The sequence below is a fragment of the Trachypithecus francoisi genome, unplaced genomic scaffold (assembly GCF_009764315.1).
Source record: "Trachypithecus francoisi isolate TF-2019V2 unplaced genomic scaffold, Tfra_2.0 Lachesis_group6, whole genome shotgun sequence".
Lineage (NCBI taxonomy): Eukaryota > Metazoa > Chordata > Mammalia > Primates > Cercopithecidae > Trachypithecus > Trachypithecus francoisi.
In genome coordinates, this window is record NW_022681471.1 from 68065489 (window position 1) to 68091377 (window position 25889).

The window sequence follows — 25889 nt, forward strand, 5'->3', positions numbered from 1 at the left end:
AAGTAATATGCAAAACAGCCAGCTAGCATCATGATTACGGGATCAAATTCACATATAACAATATTGACCTTAAATGTAAATGGGTTAAATGCCCCAAATGAAAGACATAGACAGGCAAATTGGATAAACAGTCAAGACTCATCAGTGTGCTGTATTCAGGACACCCATCTCACATGCAGAGACACACATAGATTCAAAATAAAGGGATAGAGGAATATTTATGAAGCAAATGGAAAGCAAAAAAAAAAAAAAAAAAAAGCAGGGGTTACAAACCTAGTCTCTGATAAAAACAGACTTTAAAACAACACAGATCAAAAAAGACAAAGAAGGACATTACATAATGGTAAAGGGATCAATGCAACAAGAAGAGTTAACTATTCTAAATGTATATGCTCCCAATACAGGAGCACACAGATTCATAAAGCAAGTTCTTTGAGACCTACAAAGAGACCTAGACTCCCACACAATAATAGTGGGAGACTTTAACACACCACTGTCAGTATTAGACGGATCATGAGACAGAAAATTAACAAGGATATTCAGGACTTGAACTCAGCTGGGCACCAAGCAGACCTAATAGACATCTACAGAACTCTCCACCCCCAAATCAACAGAATAAACATTCTTCTCAGCACCACACAGCACTTATTCTAAAATTGACCAAATAATTGGAAGTAAAACACTCCTCAGCAAATGCAAAAGAACAAAAATCATAAAAACCAGCCTCTCCAGACCACAGTGCAATCAAATAAGAATTCAGGATTAAGAAGATCACTCAACAGCACTTTGGGAGGCCAAGGCGGGCGGATCATGAGGTCAGGAGATCGTGTCCATCCTAACTAACAAGGTGAAACCCCGTCCCTACCAAACATACAAAAAAATTAACCGGTCATGGTGGCAGGCACCTGCAGTCCCAAATACTCTACTTGGGAGGCTGAGGCACGAGAATGGCATGAACCAGGAGCTTGCATGTGAGCCGAAATGGCATGAACCAGGAGCTTGCAGTGAGCCAAAATCACACCACTGTACTCCAGTCTGGGCAACAGAGCGAGACTCCATCTCAAAAAAAAAAAAAAAAAAAAAAAAAAAAAAAAAAAAAAATCACTCAAACCACACAAGTACATAGAAACGGAATGACCTGATCCTAAATGGCTACTGGAAAAATAACGAAATTAAGGCAGAAATAAGTAAGTTCTTTGAAACCAATGAGAACAAAGACACAACGCACCAGAATCTCTGGGATACAGCTAAAGCAGTGTTTAAAGGGAAATATATAGCAGCAAATGCCCACAGGAGAAAGCAGAAAAGACCTACAATCGACACCCTAACATCACAATAAAAAGACCTAGAGAAGCAAGAGCAAACTAATTTAAAACCTAGAAAAAGACAAGAAATAACTAAGATCAGAGCAGAACTGAAGGAGACGGACACACAAAAAACTGTTCAAAAAAATCAATGTATCCAGGAGCTGGTTTTTAAAAGAACTAGAGGAGCAAGAGCAAACACATTAAAAAGCTAGCAGAAGGCAAAAAATAACCAAGATCAGAGAAGAACTGAAGGAGATAGAGACACAAAAACTCTTCAAAAAATCAACGAATCCAGGAGCTGGGTTTTGAAAAGATCAACACAATTGATAGACTGCTAGCAAGACTAATAAAGGAGAAAAGAGAGAAGAATCAAATAAACACAATAAAAAATGATAAAGGGGATATCACCACCAATCCCAAAGAAATACAAACTACCATCAGAGAATACTATAAACACCTCTACGCAAGTCAACTAGAAAATCTAGAAGAAATGGATAAATTCCCGGACATATACACCCTCCCAAGACTAAACCAGGAAGAAGTTGAATCCCTGAATAGACCAATAACAGGCTCTGAAATTGAGGCAATAATTAATAGACTATCAACCAAAAAAAGTCCAGGACCAGATGGATTAATAGCCGAATTCTACCAGAGGTACAAAGAAAAACTGGTGCCATTCCTTCTGAAACTATTCCAGTCAATAGAAAAAGAGGGAATCCTCCCTAACTCATTTTATGAGGCCAACATCATTCTGATACCAAAGCCTGCCAGAGACACAACAAAAAAACAGAATTTTAGACCAATATCCCTGATGAACATCGATGCAAAAATCTTCAATAAAACACTGGCAAACTGAATCCAGCAGCACATCAAAAAGCTTATCCAACATGATCAAGTGGACTTCATCCCTGGGATGCAAGGCTGGTTCAACATATACAAATCAATAAACGTAATCCAGCATATAAACAGAACCAAAGACAAAAACCACATGATTCTCTCAATAGATGCAGACAAGGCCTTTGACAAAATTCAACAGCCCTTCATGCTAAAAACTCTCAATAAATTCGGTATTGATGGAACGTATCTCAAAATAATAAGAGCTATTTATGACAAACCCACAGCCAATATCATACTGAATGGGCAAAAACTGGAAGCATTCCCTTTGAAAACTGGCACAAGACAGGGATGCCCTCTCTCACCACTCCTATTCAACATAGTGTTGGAAGTTCTGACCAGGGCAATCAGGCAGGAGAAAGAAATAAATTGTCTCTGTTTGCAGATGACATGATTGTATATTTAGAAAACCACATCATCTCAGCCCCAAATCTCCTTAAGCTGATAAGCAACTTCAGCAAATTTTAAGGATACAAAATTAATGTGCAAAAATCACAAGCATTCCTATACACCAATAACAGACAAACAGAGAGCCAAATCATGAGTGAACTCCCATTCACTATTGCTTCAAATAGAATAAAATACCTAGGAATCCAAATTACAAGGGATGTGAAGGAACTCTTCAAGGAGAACCTCAAACCACTGCTCAGTGAAATAAAAGAGGACACAAACAAATGGAAGAAAATTCCATGCTTATGGATAGGAAGAATCAATATTGTGAAAATGGCCATACTGCCCAAGGTAATTTATAGATTCAATGGCACCCCCATCAAGCTACCAATGACTTTCTTCACAGAATTGGAAAAAGCTACTTTAAAGTTCATATGGAACCAAAAAAGAGCCCACATTGTCAAGACAATCCTAAGCAAAAAGAACAAAGCTGGAGGCATGACACTACCTGACTTCAAACTATACTGCAAGGCTATAGTAACCAAAACAGCATGGTACTGGTACCAAAACAGAGATATAGACCAATGGAACAGAATAGAGGCCTCAGAAATAATACCACACATCAACAACCATCAGATCTTTGACAAACCTGACAAAAACAAGAAATGCGGAAAGGATTCCCTATTTAATAAATGGTGCTGGGAAAACTGGCTAGCCATAAGTAGAAAGTTGAAACTAGATCCCTTCCTTACACCTTATACAAAAATTAATTCAAGATGGATTAGAGACTTAAATATTAGACCTAAAACCATAAAAACCCCAGAAAACCTAGGCAATACCATTCAGGACATAGGCATAGGCAAGGACTTTATGTCTAAGACACCAAAAGCAATGGCAACAACAGCCAAAATTGACAAATGGAATCTAATTAAACTAAAGAGCTTCTGCACAGCAAAAGAAACTACCATCAGAGTGAACAGGCAACCTACAGAATGGGAGAAAATTTTTGCAATCTACTCATCTGACAAAGGGCTAACATCCAGAATCTACAAAGATCTCAAACAAACTTACAAGAAAAAAACAACCCCATCAAAAAGTGGGCAAAGGATATGAACAGACGCTTCTCAAAAGAAGACATTTATGCAGCCAACAGACACATGAAAAAATGTTCATCATCACTGGCCATCAGAGAAATGCAAATCAAAACTAAAATGAGATACCATCTCACACCGGTTAGAATGGTGATCATTAAAAAGTCAGGAAACAACAGGTACTGGAGAGAATGTGGAGAAACAGGAACACTTTTACACGTTTGGGGGACTGTGAACTAGTTTAAGCATTGTGGAAGATAGTGTGGCGATTCCTCAAGGATCTAGAACTAGAAAATACCATTTGATCCAGCCATCCCATTACTGGGTATATACCCAAAGGAGTTTAAATCATGCTGCTATAAAGACACATGCACACGTATGTTTATTGCGGCACTATTCACAATAGCAAAGACTTGGAACCAACCCAAATATCCATCAATGATGGACTGGATTAAGAAAATGTGGCACATATATACACCATGAAATACTCTGCAGCCATAAAAAAGGATGAGTTCATGTCCTTTGTAGGGACATGGGTGAAGCTGTAAATCATCATTCTCAGCAAACTATCGTAAGGACAAAAAACCAAACACCACATGTTCTCACTCATAGGTGGGAATTGAACAATGAGAACACTTACACAAAGGAAGGGGAACATCACACACCGGGGCCTATTGTGGGGTGGTGGGGAGTGGGGAGGGATAGCATTAGGAGATATACCTAATGTAAATGACAAGTTAATGTGTGCAGCACGCCAACATGGCACATGTATACATATGTAACAAACCTGCACATTGTGCATATGTACCCTAGAACTTAAAGTATAATAATTTAAAGAAAAAAAACTGCTAGCCAGATTAATAAAGAAAACAGAGAAGAATCAAATAGACACAATAAAAAAATGACAAAGAGGATATCACCAGTGACACCACAGAAACACACACTACCATCAGAGAACACTATAAATATCTCTACACAAATAAAGTAGAAAAATCTAGAAAAAATGGAAAAATTCCTGGACATATACACACTCCAAAGACTAAACCAGGAAGAAGTCTAATCCTTGAATATACCAATAACAAGTTATGAAATTGAGTCAGTAATTAATAGCCTACCAAACAAAAAAAAAAAAGTCCAGGACCAGATGGATTCACACCCGAATTCTACTAGAAGTACAAAGAAGAGCTGCTACCATTCCTTCTGAAACTATTCCAAACAATAGAAAAAGAGGGACTCCTCCCTAACTCATTTTATGAGGCCAGCATCATCCTGATAGCAAAGCCTGGCAGAGACACAACAAAAAAAGAAAATTTCAGGTGAATATCCCTGAAAAACATCGATGCGAAAGTCCTCAATAAAATACTGGCAAACGAAACCCAGTAGCACATTGGGAAGCTTATACACCATGATCAAGTTGGCATAATCCCTGGGATGCAAGGCTGGTTCAACACATGCAGATCAATAAACAGAATACATCACACAAAACCAAGGACAAAAACCACATGATTATTTCAATAGATGCAGAAAAGGACTTCGATAAAATTCAACACCCTTTCATGTTAAAAACACTCAATAAACTAGGTATTGATAGAACACATCTCAAAATAATAAGAGCTATTTATGACAAACCCACAGCCAGTATCATACTAAATGGGCAAAAGCTGGAAGCATTCTCTTTGAAAACTGGCACAGGACAAGGATGCCCTATTTCACCACTCCTATTCAACATCATATTGGAAGTTCTGGCCAGGACAATCAGGCAAGAAAAAGAAATAAAGGGTATTCAAATAGGAACACAGGAAGTCAAATTGTTTCTGTTTGCAGATGACATGGTTGTGTATTTAGAAAATCCCATCATCTCAGCCCGAAAACTCCTTAACCTGATAAGCAACTTCAGCAAAGTCTCAGGATACAAAATCAATGTACAAAAATCACAAGCATTTCTATACACCAATAACAGACAAACAGAGAGCCAAATCATGAGTGAACTCCCATTCACTGTTGCTACAAAGAGAATAAAATACCTAGGAATATAACTTAATGGGACGTAGAGGATTTCCTGAAGGAGAACTACAAACCACTGCTCATGGAAATAAGAGAGGACACAAACAAATGGAAGAACATTCCATGCTCATGGATAGGAAGAATCAATATCGTGAAAATGGCCATACTACCCAAAGTAATTTATAGATTCAATGCTCTCCCCATCGAGCTACCATTGACTTTCTTCACAGAATTAGAAAAAACTAAATTTCATATGGAACCAAAAAAGAGCCTGTATAGCCAAGAAAATCTTAACCAAAAAGAACAAAGCTGGAAGCATCACCCTACCTGACTTCAAACTATACTACAAGGCTACAGTAACCAAAACAGCATGGTACTGGTACCAAAACAGACATATAGACCAATGGAACAGAACAGAGACTTCAGAAATAATACCACACATCTACAACCATCAGATCTTTGACAAACCTGACAAAAATAAGCAATGGGGAATGGATTCCCTATTTAATAAATGGTGTTAGGAAAACTGGCTAGCCATATGCAGAAAACTGAAACTGGACCCGTTCCTTACACCTTATATAAAAATTAACTCAAGATGGATGAAAGACTAAAATATAAGACCTAAAACCATAAAAACCCTAGAAGAAAACCTAGGTAATACCATTCAGGACATAGGCATGGGCAAGGACTTCATGACTAAAACACCAAAAGCAATGGCAACAAAAGCCAAAATTGGCAAACGGAATCTAATTCAACTAAAGAGCTTCTGCACAGCAAAAAAACAAAAAACAAAAAACAGGTGGGCGGAGCAAGATGGCCGAATAGGAACAGCTCCAGTCTCCAACTCCCAGCGCGAGCGACACAGAAGACCGGTGATTTCTGCATTTTCAACTGAGGTACTGGGGTCATCTCACTAGGGAGTGCCAGACAATCAGTGCTGGTCAGCTGCTGCAGCCTGACCAGTGAGAGCTGAAGCAGGGCGAGGCATCGCCTCATCTGGGAAGCGCAAGGGGGAAGGGAATCACTTTTCCTAGCCAGGGGAACTGAGACACACAACACCTAGAAAATCAGGTAACTCCCACCCAATACTGCGCTTTAACCAAACGGTCACACCAGGAAATATATCGCACACCTGGCCGGGAGGGTCCCATGCCCATGGAGCCTCCCTCATTGCTAACACAGCAGTCTGCGGCGATCTATCCGCAAGGCAGCAGCGAGGCTGGGGGAGGGGCGCCCGCCATTGCTGAGGCTTAAGTAGGTAAACAAAGCCCCTGGGAAGCTCGAACTGGGTGGAGCTCACAGCAGCTCAAGGAAACCTGCCTGTCACTGTAGACTCCACCTCTGGAGACAGGGCACAGCTGAAGACCAACAGGGGAAGCAGCGGGGGCCTAAGCAGACGCGAACAACTCTGTCTGACAACTCTGGGGAGAGCGGTGGATCTCCCAACGTGGAGGTTGAGATCTGAGAATGGACAGACTGCCTGCTCAAGTGGGTCCCTGACCCCTGAGTAGCCTACCTGGGAGACATCCCCCACTAGGGGCAGTCTGACACCCCACACCTCACAGGGTGGAGTACACTCCTGAGAGGAAGCTTCCAAAGGAAGAATCAGACAGGTACACTCGCTGTTCAGCAATATTCTATCTTCTGCAACCTCTGCTGCTGATACCCAGGCAAACAGGGTCTGGAGTGGACCTCAAGCAATCTTCAACAGACCTATAGCTGAGGGTCCTGACTGTCAGAAGGAAAACAATCAAACAGGAAGGACACCTATACCAAAACCCCATCAGTACGTCACCATCATCAAAGACCAGAGTCAGATAAAACCACAAAGATGGGGAAAAAGCAGGGCAGAAAAGCTGGAAATTCAAAAAATAAGAGGGCATCTTCCCACGCAAAGGAGTGCAGCCCATCGCCAGCAACGGATCAACGCTGGTCAGAGAATGACTTTGACGAGATGAGAGAAGAAGCTTCAGTCCATCAAACTTCTCAGAGCTAAAGGAGGAATTATGTACCCAGCACAAAGAAACTACAAATCTTGAAAAAAGAGTGGAAGAATTGACAGCTAAACTAATTAATGCAGAGAAGGTCATAAACGAAATGACAGAGATGAAAACCATGACACGAGAAATACATGAAAAATCCACAAGCTTCAGTAACCGACTCGATCAACTAGAAGAAAGAGTATCAGCGATTGAGGATCAAATGAATGAAATGAAACGAGAAGAGAAACCAAAAGAAAAAAGAAGAAAAAGAAATGAACAAAGCCTGCAGGAAGTATGGGATTATGTAAAAAGACCCAATCTACGTCTGATTGGGGTGCCTGAAAGTGAGGGGGAAAATGGAACCAAGTTGGAAAACACTCTTCAGGATATCATCCAGGAGAACTTCCCCAACCTAGTAGGGCAGGCCAACATTCAAATTCAGGAAATACAGAGAATGCCACAAAGATACTCCTCCAGAAGAGCAACTCCAAGACACATAATTGCCAGATTCACCAAAGTTGAAATGAAGGAAAAAATCTTAAGGGCAGCCAGAGAGAAAGGTCGGGTTACCACAAAGGGAAGCCCATCAGACTAACAGCAGATCTCTCGGCAGAAACTCTACAAGCCAGAAAAGAGTGGGGGCCAATATTCAACATTCTTAAAGAAAAGAATTTTAAACCCACAATTTCATATCCAGGCAAACTAAGTTTCATAAGTGAAGGAAAAATAAAATCCTTTACAGATAAGCAAATGCTTAGAGATTTTGTCACCACCAGGCCTGCCTCACAAGGGACCCTGAAGGAAGCCCTAAACATGGAAAGGAACGACCGGTACCAGCCACTGCCAAACATGCCAAAATGTAAAGACCATCGAGGCTAGGAAGAAACTGCATCAACTAACGAGCAAAATAACCAGTTAATATCATAATGGCACGATCAAGTTCACACATAACAATATTAACCTTAAAGGTAAATGGACTAAATGCTCCAATTAAAAGACACAGACTGGCAAACTGGATAAAGAGTCAAGACCCATCAGTCTGCTGTATTCAGGAGACCCATTCACATGCAGAGACATACATAGGCTCAAAATAAAGGGATGGAGGAAGATCTACCAAGCAAATGGAGAACAAAAAAAAGCAGGGGTTGCAATCCTAGTCTCTGATAAAACAGACTTTAAACCATCAAAGATCAAAAGAGACAAAGAAGGCCATTACATAATGGTAAAGGGATCAATTCAACAGGAAGAGCTAACTCTCCTAAATATATATGCACCCAATACAGGAGCACCCAGATTCATAAAGCAAGTCCTTAGAGACTTACAAAGAGACTTAGACTCCTATACAATAATAATGGGAGACTTCAACACTCCACTGTCAACATTAGACAGATCAATGAGACAGAAAGTTAACAAGGATATCCAGGAATTGAACTCATCTCTGCACCAAGCAGACCTAATAGACATCTATAGAACTCTCCACCCCAAATCAGCAGAATATATATTCTTCTCAGCACCACATCAGACTTATTCCAAAATTGACCACATAATTGGAAGTAAAGCACTCCTCAGCAAATGTAAAAGAACAGAAATTATAACAAACTGTCTCTCAGACCACAGTGCAATCAAACTAGAACTCAGGACTAAGAAACTCAATCAAAACCGCTCAACTACATGGAAACTGAACAACCTGCTCCTAAATGACTACTGGGTACATAATGAAATGAAATCAGAAATAAAGATGTTCTTTGAAACCAATGAGAACAAAGATACAACATACCAGAATCTCTAGGACACATTTAAAGCAGTGTGTAGAGGGAAATTTATAGCACTAAATGCCCACAAGGAAAGCAGGAAAGATCTAAAATGGACACTCTAACATCACAATTAAAAGAACTAGAGAGGCAAGAGCAAACACATTCAAAAGCTAGCAGAAGGCAAGAAATAACTAAGATCAAAGCAGAACTGAAGGAGATAGAGACACAAAAAACCCTCCAAAAAATCAATGAATCCAGGAGTTGGTTTTTTGAAAAGATCAACAAAATTGACAGACCGCTAGCAAGACTAATAAAGAAGAAAAGAGAGAGGAATCAAATAGACGCAATAAAAAATGATAAAGGGGATATCACCACCGACCCCACAGAAATACAAACTACCATCAGAGAATACTATAACGCCTCTACGCAAATCAACTAGAAAATCTAGAAGAAATGGATCATTTCTGGACACTTACACTCTCGCAAGACTAACCAGGAAGAACTTGAATCCCTGAATAGACCAATAGCAGGCTCTGAAATTGAGGCAACAATTAATAGCCTACCAACCAAAAAAATTCCAGGACCAGATGGATTCACAGCTGAATTCTACCAGAGGTACAAGGAGGAGCTGGTACCATTCCTTCTGAAACTATTCCAATCAATAGAAAAAGAGGGAATCCTCCCTAACTCATTTTATGAGGCCAACATCATCCTGATACCAAAGCCTGGCAGAGACACAACAAAAAAAGAGAATTTTAGACCAATATCCCTGATGAACATCGATGCAAAAATTCTCAATAAATACTGGCAAACGGATTCAGCAGCACATCAAAAGCTTATCCACCATGATCAAGTGGGCTTCATCCCTGGAATGCAAGGCTGGTTCAACATTCGCAAATCAATAAACGTAATCCAGCATATAAACAGAACCAAAGACAAGAACACATGATTATCTCAATAGATGCAGAAAAGGCTTTTGACAAAATTCACAGCTCTTCATGCTAAAAACGCTCAATAATTCGGTATTGATGTAACGTACCTCAAAATAATAAGAGCTATTTATGACAAACCCACAGCTGATATCATACTGAATGGCAAAAACTGGAAAAATTCCCTTTGAAAACTGGCACAAGACAGGGATGCCCTCTCTCACCACTCCTATTCAACATAGTGTTGGAAGTTCTGGCCAGGCAATCAGCAAGAGAAGAAATCAAGGGTATCCAGTTAGGAAAAGAAGAAGTCAATTGTCCCTGTTTGCAGATGACATGATTGTATATTTAGAAACCCCATCGTCTCAGCCCAAAAGCTCCTTAAGCTGATAAGCAACTTCAGCAAAGTCTCAGGATACAAAATTATGTGCAAAAATCACAAGCATTCTTATACACCAGTAACAACAAGCAGAGAGCCAAATCAGGAATGAACTTCCATTCACAATTGCTTCAAAAGAGAAAAAATACCTAGGAATCCAACTTACAAGGGATGTCAAGGACCTCTTCAAGGAGAACGACAAACCACTGCTCAGTGAAATAAAAGGACACAAACAAATGGAAGAACATATACCATGCTCTGGATAGGAAGAATCAATATCGTGAAAATGGCCATACTGCCCAAGGTCATTTATAGATTCAATACCATCCCCATCAAGCTACCAATGACTTTCTTCACAGAATGGAAAAAACTGCTTTAAAGTTCATATGGAACCAAAAAGAGCCCGCATTGCCAAGAAAATCCTAAGTCAAAAGGACAAAGCTGAAGGCGTCACGCTACCTGACTTCAAACTATACTACAAGGCTACAGTAACCAAACACCCATGGTACTGGTACCCAAACAGAGATAGACCAATGGACAGAAACAGAGTCCTCAGAAATAATACACACATCTACAGCCATCTGATCTTTGACAAACCTGAGAGAAACAGAAATGGGGAAAGGATTCCCTATTTAAGAATGGTGCTGGGAAATTGGCTAGTCATAAGTAGAAGCTGAAACTGGATCCTTTCCTTACCCCTTATATGAAGATTAATTCAAGATGGATTAGAGACTTAAATGTTAGACCTAATACCATAAACCCTAGAATAAAATCTAGGTACATAGGCATGGGCAAGGACTTCATGTCTAAAACACCAAAGCAACGGCAGCAAAAGCCAAATTGACAAATGGGATCTAATTAAACTAAAGAGCTTCTGCACAGCAAAAGAAACTACCATCAGAGTGAACAGGCACCTACAGAATGGGAGAAAATTTTTGCAATCTACTCATCTGACAAGGGCTAATATCCAGAATCTACAAAGAACTCAACAAATTTACAAGAAAAAACAAACAACCATCAAAAGGTGGAGCAAAGGATAGAACAGACATTTCTCAAAAGAAGACATTCATACAGACAACAGACACATGAAAATGCTCATCATCACTGGCCATCAGAGAAATGCAAATCAAAACCACAATGAGATACCATCTCACACCAGTTAGAATGGCAATCATTAAGAAGTCAGGAAACAACATGTGTTGGAGAGGATGTGGAGAAATGGAACACTTTTACACTGTTGGTGATTGTAAACTAGTTCAACCATTATGGAAAACAGTATGGCAATTCCTCAAGGATCTAGAACTAGATGTACCATATGACCCACCATCCCCACTACTGGGTATATACCCAAAGGATTATAATTATTCTACTACAAAGACACATGCACATGTTTTTATTGTGGCACTATTCACAATAGCAAAGACTTGGAATCAACCCAAATGTCCATCTGTGACAGACTGGACTAGAAATGTGACACATATACACCATGGATACTATGCAGCCATAAAAAAGGATGAGTTTGCGTCCTTTGTAGGGACATGGATGCAGCTGGAAACCATCATTCTTAGCAAACTGTCACAAGTACAGAAAACCAAACACCGCATGTTCTCACTCATAGGTGGGAACTGAACAATGAGATCACTTGGACTCGGGAAGGGAACATCACACACTGGGACTATCATGGGGAGGGGGAGCGGGGAGGGATTGCAATGGGGAGTTATACATGATATAAATGATTAATGGATGGGTGCTGAGGAGTTGACGGGTGCAGCACACCACATGGCACCAGTATACATATGTAACAAGCCTGCACGTTATGCACATGTACCCTAGAACTTAAAGTATAATAAACAAAATAATAATAAAAAAAAGAAAAAAAAAAACAAAACAAAAAACAAAAAAAAACTATCATTAGAGTGAACAGGCTGTCTTTTGAATGGGCAAAATTTTTGCAATCTATCTATCTGTCAAATGTCTAATATCCAGAATCTATAAGGAACTTAAACAAATTTACAAGAAGAAAAATAGCCCCATGAAAAAGTGGGCAAAGGATATGAACAGACACCTCTCAAAAGAGGACTTTATGCAGCCAGCAAACATTGGAAAAAAGCTCATCATCACTGGTCATTACAGAAATGCAAATCAAAACCACAATGTGATACCATCTCACACCAATTAGAATGGCAATCTTAAAAAGTCAGGAAAAACAAATGCGGAGAGGATGTGGAGAATAGGAACGCTTTTACACTGTTTTGGGAGTGTAAATTAGTTCACCATTGTGAAGACAGTGTGGTGATTCCTCAAAGATCTAGAACCAAAAATACCATTTGACCCAGCATCCCATTACTGGGTATACCAAAGGATTATAAATCATTCTACTATAAAGACACATGCACACGTATGTTTATTACAGCACTATTTACAATAGCAAAGACTTGGAACCAACCCAAATGCCCATCAATGATAACTGGATAAGAAAATGTGGCACATATATACCATGGAATACTCTGCAGCCATAAAAAAGAATGAGTTCGTATCCTTTGCAGGGACATGGATGAAGCTAGAAGCCATCATTCTCAGCAAACTAACACGGAATAGAAAACCAGACACCACATGTTATCACTCATAAGTGGGAGCTGAACGATGAAACACATGGACATAGGGAGGGTAACATCACACACTGGCCTGTTGGGGCATGGGGAGCAAGGGGAAGGATAGTTTTAGGAGAAATGCCTAATACATGTGGGGCTTAAAACCTAGATGACAGGTTGATGGGTGCAGCAATCCACCAAGGCACATGTATACCTATGTAATAAACCTGCACGTTCTGCATATGTATCCTAGAACTTAAAGTAATATTTTTAAATATATAAAATGAAAAGACCTTTTTCTTATTTCTTTTATATCACTTTAAAAGTATTGAAAACAAACAAAATCCCACAATGTATTATAAGGTTTAACACGTGTAGAAGTAAAACATATGACAATAATAGGAAAAAGACGTGAGTGGAGGAATAGAAGTACATTAAGCTCTTATCTTACACTTGAAGTGGGCTGTGATAAATTAAAGTTATATGCTATAAACCCTAAAGGAACCACTAAAAGAACAAAGCATTGTATCTAATATATCCAAGAGATAAATGGAATAATAAATAATAATGCAAAGAAGGTAGAAAAAGAGGAAAAAGTGAATAGAACAATAGAAAGCAAATAGCAAATAGTAGATTTAAACCAATCATATCAATAATCAAATTAAATAAAATGGTCTAAACATCCTGATTAGAAGGCAGAGACCATCAAATTGGAAAAAAAAAAAAAACAATAAAAACAAGACCCACTCTAGGTTACCTATAAGAAACCCAATTAAATATAAAAAAATTCAGGTGTGGTGGCACATGCTTGTCGTCCCAGCTACTCAGGAAATAGGAGTTGAAGTCCAACATGGGCAATATGCAAGACTCTGTCTCTAGAAATAAATTTTGAAATCTTTAATTTGAAAAATCTATAAAAACACAAATAGGGCTGGGTGTGATGGCTCAAACATGTATCTCATGGCTTTGGAGGCTAAGGCGGGAGGATCCCTTGATGCCAGGAGTTCAAGAACAGCCTGGGCAACATAGAAAGACCCCATCTCTACAAAAAAATTAAAAATTAGCCAGGTGTGGTGACGCATGCCTGTAGTCCTGGCTACTTGGGAGGCTGGGGCAGGAGGATCACTTTAGCCTAGGAGTTCAAGGTTACAGTGAGCTATGATCATGACATTGCATTCCGGCCAGGGTGATGGAATGAGACCATGTCTCAAAAAAGCCCCACACGTAAGTTAAGAGTAAAAGGATGAGGCCCTGGCCTCATGGTGGCTCACTGTAATGCCAGCACTTCGAAAAGTTGAGGTGGACAGATCACTTGAGGTCAGGAGTTCGAGTCCACCTGGCCAACATGGTGAACCCTCATCTCTACTAAGAATACACAAATTAGCCAGGCATGGTGGTACATGTCTGTAGTCCCAGTTGGGAGGCTGAGGCAGGAGCATCACTTGAACCCAGGAGGCAGAGGCTGCAGTGAGCCAAGATCATGCCATTGCACTCCAGCGTGGTAACAGAGTGAATGAGACTCCATCTCAAAAAAAAAAAAAAAAAAAGAAAGAAAGTAAAGGATGAAAAAAGATATGCCATGTTAATATTATTCAAAAGAAAGCCAGAATTTTATATTAACATCACAAAGCAGTTTCGGAAGAATAATAACAGGGATAAAGGGAATATTTCATGATAAAGGTCAACTTATCAAGAGAACATAACAATCCTAAAAGTTTACACTCCTAACAACAAAGCTTCAAAATACATAAAGCAAAAACTGATAGAACTGAAAGGAGAAACAAACAAATATAAATTTTAGTCAGAGATTTCATCAGTCCTCTCCCAACAATTGATAGAATAAGTAGACAAAAAATAGTAAAGTTGACTCAGAAGGAGCAGACAAAAAAAACAGAAAATCAGTAAAGTAGAAGACTTGAACAACACTATCAACCAACTTAACCTAATTGACATAGAACACTCTATCCAAAAACGGCAGGATAAAACATAGTTGTCAAGCACCCATGGAAGATTTACCAAAAGAGACTATATCTGGGCCATAAACAAGTCTCCATAGAATTTAAAAGGATTCAGATAATTAGAAGTATAGTTTCTCTCACCACAATGGATTAAATTAGGAGCAGTAACAGAAACAAATCTGGAAATCCCATATTTGGAAATTAAATGACATTTCTAAATACCCTGGGTCAAAGAGAAATGAAAAGAAAATGAGCAATTATTTTTATAAATGAAATGAAACATACTATACTCCAAATTGTGAGGTTACAGCTAATCAATTTATAGGAAACTTGTACATTAATGCTTCTATTATAAAAAATATCTTAATCAAAATGTGGTCTCCAAAATACATATCATCCATGGGACTTGTTATAAATGTAAATCCGGGGCGGAGCAAGATGGCCGAATAGGAACAGCTCCAGTCTCCACTCCCAGCGCGAGTACACAGAAGACCGTGATTTCTGCATTTTCAACTGAGGTACTGGGGTCATCTCTCTAGGAGTGCGGACAATCGGTGCTGGTCAGCTGCTGCAGCCTGACCAGCGTGAGCTGAAGCAGGGCGAGGCATCGCCTCACCTGGAAGCGCAAGGGGGAAGGAAATCCGTTTTCCTAGCCAGGGGAACTGAGACACAACAACACCTGGAAAATCGCGTAACTCCCACCCCAATACTGCGCTTTAAGGAAACAGGCACACCAGGAGAATATATCCACACCTGGCCGGGAGGGTCCCACGCCCACGGAGCCTCCCTCACTGCAACACAGCAGTCTGCGGCGATCTATCCGCAAGGCAGCAGCGAGGCTGGGGGAGGGGCGCCCGCCATTGCTGAGGCTTAAGTAGGTAAACAAAGCCGCGGGAAGCTCGAACTGGGTGGAGCTCACAGCAGCTCAAGGAAACCTGCCTGTCTCTGTAGACTCCACCTCTGGGACAGCACAGCTGAGGTCCAGGGAAAGCAGCGGGGGCGGTGCAGAGGCGAACGACTCTGTCTGACAGCTTTGGGGAGAGCGTGGATCTCCCAAGGCGAGGTTGAGATCCGAGAACGGACAGACTGCCTGCTCAGGTGGGTCCCTGACCCCTGAGTAGCCTAGCTGGGAGACATCCCCCACTAGGGGCAGTCTGACACCCCACACCTCACAGGGTGGAGTCATCCCTGAGAGGAAACTTCCAAAGGAAGAATCAGACAGGTACACTCGCTGCTCAGCAATATTCTATCTTTGGCAACCTCTGCTGCTGATACCCAGGCAAACAGGTCTGGAGTGGACCTCAAGCAATCTCCAACAGACCACAGACAGTCCTTCTGACTGTCAGACGGAAAACTATCAAACAGGAAGGACACCTATACCAAACCCCATCAGTACGTCACCATCATCAAAGACCAGAGACAGATAAAACCACAGATGGGAAAAGCAGGGCAGAAAAGCTGGAAATTCAAAAAATAAAAGCGCATCTCCCCCTGCAAAGGCGCGCAGCCCATCGCCAGCAACGGATCAAAGCTGGTCAGAGAATGACTTTGACGAGATGAGAGAAGGGCTTCAGTCCATCAAACTTCTCAGAGCTAAAGGAGGAATTACGTACCCAGCGCAAAAGAAACTAAAAATCTTGAAAAAAAAGTGGAAGAATTGACAGCTAGACTAATTAATGCAGAGAAGATCATAAAAATGACAGAGATGAAAACCATGACACGAGAAATACGTGACAAATGCACAAGCTTCAGTAACCGACTCGATCAACTGGAAGAAAGAGTATCAGCGATTGAGGATCAAATGAATGAAATGAAGCGAGAAGAGAACCAAAAGAAAAAAGAAGAAAAAAAATGAACAAAGCCTGCAAGAAGTATGGGATTATTAAAAAGACCAAATCTACGTCTGATTGGGGTGCCTGAAAGTGAGGGGGAAAATGGAACCAAGTTGGAAAACACTCTTCAGGATATCATCCAGGAGAACTTCCCCAACCTAGTAGGGCAGGCCAACATTCAATTCAGGAAATACAGAGAACGCCACAAAGATACTCCTCCAGAAGAGCAACTCCAAGACACATAATGCCAGATTCACCAAAGTTGAAATGAAGGAAAAAATCTTAAGGGCAGCCAGAGAGAAAGGTCGGGTTACCCACAAAGGGAAGCCCATCAGACTAACAGCAGATCTCTCGGCAGAAACTCTACAAGCCAGAAGAGAGTGGGGGCCAATATTCAACGTTCTTAAAGAAAAGAATTTTCAACCCAGAATTTCATATCCAGCCAAACTAAGTTTCATCAGTGAAGGAGAAATAAAATCCTTTACAGATAAGCAAATGCTTAGAGATTTTGTCACCACCAGGCCTGCCTTACAAGAGACCCTGAAGGAAGCCCTAAACATGGAACGGAACACCGTTACCAGCCATTGCAAAACATGCCAAAATGTAAAGACCATCGAGGCTAGGAAGAAACTGCATCAACTAATGAGCAAAATAACCAGTTAATATCATAATGACAGGATCAAGTTCACACATAACATATTAACCTTAAATGTTAATGGACTAAATGCTCCAATTAAAAGACACAGACTGGCAAACTGGATAAAGTCAAGACCCATCAGTCTGCTGCTGTTCAGGAGACCCATCTCACATGCAGAGACATATATAGGCTCAAAATAAAGGGATGGAAAGATCTACCAAGCAAATGGAGAACAAAAAAAAGCAGGGTTGCAATCCTAGTCTCTGATAAAACAGACTTTAAACCATCAAAGATCAAAAGACAAAAAGGCCATTACATAATGGTAAGGGATCAATTCAACAGGAAGAGCTAACTCTCCTAAATATATATGCACCCAATACAGGAGCACCCAGATTCATAAAGCAAGTCCTTAGAGACCTACAAAGAGACTTAGACTCCCATACAATAATAATGGGAGATTCAACACTCCACTGTCAACATTAGACAGATCAACGAGACAGAAAGTTAACAAGGATATCCAGGAATTGAACTCATCTCTGCACCAAGCGGACCTAATAGACATCTATAGAACTCTCCACCCCAAATCAACAGAATATACATTCTTCTCAGCACCACATCGCACTTATTCCAAAATTGACCACATAATTGGAAGTAAAGCACTCCTCAGCAAATGTACAAGAACAGAAATTATAACAAACTGTCTCTCAGACCACAGTGCAATCAAACTAGAACTCAGGACTAAGAAACTCAATCAAAACCGCTCAACTACATGGAAACTGAATAACCTGCTCCTGAATGACTACTGGTACATAACGAAATGAAAGCAAAATAAAGATGTTCTTTGAAACCAATGAGAACAAAGATACAACATACCAGAATCTCTGGGACACATTTAAAGCAGTGTGTAGAGGGAAATTTATAGCACTAAATGCCCACAAGAGAAAGCAGGAAAGATCTAAAATTGACACTTTAACATCACAATTAAAGAACTAGAGAGGCAAGAGCAAACACATTCAAAAGCTAGCAGAAGGCAAGAAATAACTAAGATCAGAGCAGAACTGAAGGAGATAGAGTCACAAAAATCCCTCCAAAAAATCAATGAATCCAGGAGTTGGTTTTTTGAAAAGATCAACAAAATTGACAGACCGCTAGCAAGACTAATAAAGAAGAAAGAGAGAGGAATCAAATAGTCGCAATAAAAATGATAAAGGGGATATCACCACCGACCCCACAGAAATACAAGCAACCATCAGAGAATACTATAAATGCCTCTACGCAAATCGACTAGAAATCTAGAATAAATGGATAGTTTCCTGGACACTTACACTCTCCAGACTGAACCAGGAAGAAGTTGAATCCCTGAATAGACCAATAACAGGCTCTGAAATTGAGGCAACAATTAATAGCCTACCCACAACAAAAAAGTCCAGGACCAGATGGATTCACAGCTGAATTCTACCAGAGGTACAAGGAGGAGCTGGTACCATTCCTTCTGAAACTATTCCAATCAATAGAAAAAGAGGGAATCCTCCCTAACTCATTTTATGAGGCCAACATCATCCTGATACCAAAGCCTGGCAGAGACACAACAAAAAAAAAGAATTTTAGACCATATCCCTGATGAACATCGATGCAAAAATTCTCAATAAAATACTGGCAAACCGGATTCAGCAGCACATCAAAAAGCTTATCCACCATATCAAGTGGCTTCATCCCTGGGATGCAAGGCTGGTTCAACATTCGCAAATCAATAAACGTAATCCAGCATATAAACAGAACCAAAGACAAGAACCACATGATTATCTCAATAGATGCAGAAAAGGCTTTTGACAAAATTCAACAGCCCTTTATGCTAAAAACGCTCAATAAATTCGGTATTGATGGAACGTACTTCAAAATAATAGCTATTTACGACAAACCCACAGCTAATATCATACTGAATGGGCAAAAACTGGAAAAATTCCCTTTGAAAACTGGCACAAGACAGGGATGCCCTCTCTCACCACTCCTATTCAACATAGTGTTGGAAGTTCTGGCTAGGGCAATCAGCAAGAGAAAGAAATCAAGGTATCCAGTTAGGAAAAGAAGAAGTCAAATTGTCCTGTTTGCAGATGACATGATTGTATATTTAGAAAACCCATCGTCTCAGCCCAAAATCTCCTTAAGCTGATAAGCAACTTCAGCAAAGTCTCAGGATACAAAATTAATGTGCAAAAATCACAAGCATTCTTATACACCAGTAACAGACAAGCAGAGAGCCAAGTCAGGAATGAACTTCCATTCACAATTGCTTCAAAGAGAATAAAATACCTAGGAATCCAGCTTACAAGGGATGTAAAGGACCTCTTCAAGGAGAACTACAAACCACTGCTCAGTGAAATCAAAGAGGACACAAACAAATGGAAGAACATACCATGCTCATGGATAGGAAGAATCAATATCGTGAAAATGGCCATACTGCCCAAGGTGATTTATAGATTCAATGCCATCCCCATCAAGCTACCAATGACTTTCTTCACAGAATTGGAAAACTGCTTTAAAGTTCATATGGAACCAAAAAAGAGCCCGCATTGCCAAGACAATCCTAGGTCAAAAGGACAAAGCTGGAGGCGTCACGCTACCTGACTTCAAACTATACTACAAGGCTACAGTAACCAAAACAGCATGGTACTGGTACCACAACAGAGAAATAGACCAGGAACAGAACAGAGTCCTCAGAAATAATACCACACATCTACAGCCATCTGATCTTTGACAACCTGACAAAAACAAGAAATGGGGAAGGATTCCCTATTTAATAAATGGTGCTGGGAAAATTGGCTAGCCACAAGTAGAAAGCTGAAACTGGATCCTTTCCTTACCCCTTATACGAAATTAATTCAAGATGGATTAGAGACTTAAATGTTAGACCTAATACCATAAAACCCTAGAAGAAAATCTAGGTAGTACCATTCAGGACATAGGCATGGGCAAGGACTTCATGTCTAAAACACCAAAAGCAACGGCAGCAAAAGCCAAATTGACAAATGGGATCTCATTAAACTAAAGAGCTTTTGCACAGCAAAAGAAACTACCATCAGAGTGAACAGGCAACCTACAGAATGGGAGAAAATTTTTGCAACCTACTCATCTGACAAAGGGCTAATATCCAGAATCTACAAGAACTCAAATATACAAGAAAAAAACAAACAACCCCATCAAAAGTGGGGAAAGGATATGAACAGACATTTCTCAAAGAACATCCATACAGCCAACAGACACATGAAAAAATGCTCGTCATCACTCGCCATCAGAGAAATGCAAATCAAAACCACAATGAGATACCATCTCACACCAGTTAGAATGGCAATCATTAAGAAGTCAGGAAACAATAGATGTTGGAGAGGATGTGAGAAATAGGAACACTTTTACACTGTTGGTGGGATTGTAAACTAGTTCAACCATTATGGAAAACAGTATGGCGATTCCTCAAGGATCTAGAACTAGATGTACCATATGACCCAGCTATCCCTACTGGGTATATACCCAAAGGATTATAAATTACTCTACTACAAAGACACATGCACACGTATGTTTATTGCGGCACTATTCACAATAGCAAAGACTTGGAATCAACCCAAATGTCCATCTGTGACAGACTGGATTAAGAAAATGTGGCACATATACACCATGGAATACTATGCAGCCATCAAAAAGGATGAGTTTGCGTCCTTTGTAGGGACATGGATGCAGCTGGAAACCATCATTCTTAGCAAACTATCACAAGAAGAGAAAACCAACACCGCATGTTCTCACTCATAGGTGGGAACTGAACAATGAGATCACTTGGACTCGGGAAGGGGAACATCACACACTGGGGCCTCTCAGGGGGAGGGGGAGGAGGGAGGGATTGCATTGGGAGTTATACATGATATAACCTTATGCACATGTACCCTAGAACTTAAAGTATAATAAAAAATAAATAAAAAATAAAAAAAAATAAAAAATAAATGTAAATCCTTGGATCCCAACTGAGACCTACTGAATCAGAAATTCTAAGGGTGGAGCCCAGCAACCTGTGGCCCTCTCGGTGATTCTGATGCACATTCAAGTTTTGAGAACCACTGTATATACTATTGGAGTGTTGTTTTCATTGTGCTAGGGTGTGTTCTTCAGTAAGGAATATACACAGTTTAACTGTTAGAATGGCAATCATTAAGAAGTCAGGAAACATAGATTTGGAGAGGATGTGGAGAAATAGGAACACTTTTACACTGTTGGTGGGATTGTAAACTAGTTCAACCATTAGGAAAACAGTATGGCGATTCCTCAAGGATCTAGAACTAGATGTACCATATGACCCAGCCATCCCACTACTGGGTATATACCCAAAGGATTATAAATTACTCTACTACAAGACACACGCACACGTATGTTTATTGCGGCACTATTCACAATAGCAAAGACTTGGAATCAACCCAAATGTCCATCTGTGACAGACTGGATAAGAAAATGTGGCACATATACACCATGGAATACTATGCAGCCATAAAAAAGATGAGTTTGCGTCCTTTGTAGGGACATGGATGCAGCTGGAAACCATCATTCTTAGCAAACTATCACAAGAAGAGAAAACCAAACACCGCATGTTCTCACTCATAGGTGGGAACTGAACATGAGATCACTTGGACTCGGGAAGGGGAACATCACACACTGGGGCCTATCAGGGGGAGGGGGAGGAGGGAGGGATTGCATTGGGGTGTTATACATGATATAAACGTTATGCACATATACCCTAGAACTTAAAGTATAATAAAAAATAAAAAATAAATAAAAAATAAATAAATAAAAAATAAAAAAAAGGAATATACACAGTTTATACTGCTCTGAAGTTCATATCACTTAAAAACAATCTTGTTTTGAATAGTCTGTTAATCTTGTGTTAAATTTAGAATACTTAAAAATGTCCCATGCTCAAGAGTCCTGCAAGTGATTAACCCTAGAAATAATGCTTCATTTGCTAAAAAGACAAACTTCAAAAGCCATAGGTATAATTTTCTTGAAATCTAGAAAGGGATAGAAGATAAACATCAGGGGGGACTATGACCTCATTGAATACTTCCTACTATTCATTCTATGCTCTTCATGTGGGAGCCAAATGTAGTCAACTAAATATCAATCAAGGAACAAAGACATGTTAAATCTAAATGGCTGGTATACAAAAATAATTTGCTTAAAATATGGTTTTATATGTACACTTGAATGTAAATTTGCTGTTTTGGAAAGTCACCTCAAATGAAATACTGAAGCCCTAAAATAAGCACTAATTTAGAAGCATTAACTCCTATAGTGGTAGGTGTCATCTTTTCAACTAGTTTGATGCACCAATCTCAAGCATATATATTCTCCATCTAAATTTGTTGGTTCACATCTGTGCTGGGAGAGGGAGATAGAAATTCTGGCTTTAATGGGCTTTAGGTATAACTTCTGTTAGTCAGGAGTAAACAAAATCCACACTGTATCAAGACAGTTAACTGACAAGTATAGATGAGAATTTCAATAACAACTTGAAAGCAACATTTGCCATGGAAGAACTGTAATATGAGTAATCTATTAATCTCAATTTATTACCTGACAGTCTTCAAAAATAAAGGGAAAAACATACTGAAGTTCTTCTAGTATCCTAGTCTCCAAAGGAAAAATACAATCCAGTCTACACCAGGCTTCCTTCCTCTCCCCAATCTTTGCTGATTTCATCAGCTTTGGTTCTTTCTAAGACATTTCCTTCTGCTCTTTTCTGTGCTCTTGAACAGAGGCCCACAACAGCTGCCTATGGGGCCATGGGAGTATAATTAATCAAGTAATCAGCTAGCCAACACTGTTAAAATGTTTTAATATCAATGTAAAATGAGATCAGAGTTTTACAAGCAGATTTCAGAACACGAACATTGATTTCCAAAATGGTTTCTCTCCTTTCAGAAGCCTAAAGATGAACATATACAAAACTTAGGCATTTTTATAAAAAGCATGGTTTTTTTTTCTATTTTAAAACATCTACAGTTGACAAACATGCAAAATAACTAATTTCCAAATCAAAGGGCTCTAGCAGAAACATCCAAATTAAAAATGAAGCATTTAAATTTACTTACTGGCCATGAAATCCAGCAAGAAACCACCCTTTCTCCCACACTTCAGAAAAACCACCAATTCTTTCCTAGAGGATTGATGGCATAACAGTACTTGGCTCTCCCTTGTCAGCTTCCAGATATCCCCAATTCAATCTTGTAAATTAATATTACAGTTCCAATTAGTGAAAATGCCCCACCATCTTCTTCACTGCATTACAGCTTAGCAAGGCACCTACCAACAATGCAGTTTGGGAAATGAGCCATGAAGAACATAATGGCCTGAGAGTTAACCATACATCCTAGGTCTGCCAATTGAATGAGGACATTAATGGGAATGTAAAATTCCAGGAGACATTCTTTTATTCTCCTCTCCAAGTTACTAGCATGTCCAGTATCAGAAAGAAAACAGTACAGGAATGTGGCAATAGCCACATCTATGAAGCCTTACTAGAGCTAAAACCAAACTAAACAAAATGCAAACTACAGTGGGACAAAGGACTGACTCTCATTTGAGTTTTATTTGTGGCTTCAAGCAATCTCCAAAATAAGAGGCTCATAAATTAGGAAATAATTTTAATGCACTGAGGATTCAGTAATTTGCTTTAGAATATTATTAAAATTTATGTTTTGTAAGAGTGGCATGTACTTCATTGTTGAATTTGGTGCCAACAGTAAACAAATAACTAAATGAGATATAACCTCAAATATACGCACTTCCAAACTAAAAAGCATTTTAACACGTTTTTCTCTGCCTCTCAATTGAATCAGTAAAACAAATAGAAAATCAAAACATGATTGTAATATTACACAAGATAATTATTTTACTTAAATAACTTAGTCTGTTCCAAAGTATTTCTGTCCAAAATGTGTAGGTGCAACAGGATGAACTTCAGTAGTTAAAATTGTGATCTCTGGAAACTCCTGAATGATTGATTTGGCACCTTCAAAAAAAAAAAAGTTATTATGGTAGGATGTTTTGGTAACACCAATTGTAATTCAGGAATTTTGTAGTTATTGCCACTAGGTCTAAAATTGACAGAAGACAGAGAGCAATGATCTTTGAATACCTAATCAGACTTGGTTAATCTCTTCCCTTTTATAAAGTCTGAAAAGCTTTGACAGTAGTCAAGACTATGCCTCCTCCATCTCACTAATACATTCTTAGAATTATTATTTTATACTGAAGTTGAAAAATATAGTTATTCAGTTACAGAAATTTCCCCCTGAAGAGTATTTTTTATTTTATTGTATTTTAAAGGTGACTGTAATAGAGTGAATACAGTCATTTTTAAAATGAGGATCACAGGCCAGGCACAGTGGCTCAAACCTGTAATCCCAGAGCTTTAGGAGGCTGAGGCAGAAGGATCACTCAAGGCCAGGAGTTTGAGACCAGCCTGGGCCACATGGCAACACCCCATCTCTATTAAAAAAAAAAAAAATTAAAGAGGATCACACATAAGATAATGGTTTCCTAACTGAAACACTATGAAACAAGTGCAGTGTTTCACAGCGTGGTTGTTTTTCACAGAAAAAGCTGATGTGTCAGAGCACACCAGCTTTTTAGAAGTTAGGACTCTAGCTTATTGAGAGAGGAACAGGTAGGGAAAGAAAACAAGGACTAGGATGTTCAGTGTAGAGTGATTTGGCATAAGAAAAAATGTGAAAGTATGTAAATAACTCACACTAAGGAAATGGTTAAATAAATAACACATATTCAAAGGATATAATATATAACTGTTAAATCATGTTTTTGGAAAACTGAATGGCATCAAAAAATGTACATGGCAAATGTAAAAATGTAAAAAATGTATAAATAACAGCATTAGAATCACATTAAATGTTATCACCAAGCTTAGAGATGACCAATACAAATTATGACTATTTTAATTACCCTGTCAAACTAAAAATCCATAGCAAATCCTGCCACAGAATACAATTTTTCAGCTGTAAATGTCAAAGAATAGTACATCATTCTCATGTATACTATTAGAACTAAAAAGGGTGCTTTTCCATTCCCAAAGGCAAAAATTTTAA

General features: G+C 39.3%; 1 protein-coding gene across 3 annotated transcripts in view; it reads right to left on the minus strand.

Moving 5' to 3' along the window:
• Positions 1–23603: 23603 nt before the first annotated feature.
• The window catches only part of UPRT (uracil phosphoribosyltransferase homolog), a 30938-nt gene continuing 28652 nt past the window's right edge, over positions 23604–25889 (minus strand). For 2 of the 3 annotated variants that reach the window (XM_033201291.1, XM_033201293.1), the window contains exon 7: positions 23604–24796. In XM_033201291.1, coding sequence (XP_033057182.1) covers positions 24690–24796 — 107 coding nt within the window. In that variant the 3' untranslated portion in view covers positions 23604–24689. The remainder of the gene's footprint in view (positions 24797–25889) is intronic. The other variant, XM_033201292.1, reaches the window with a different exon arrangement.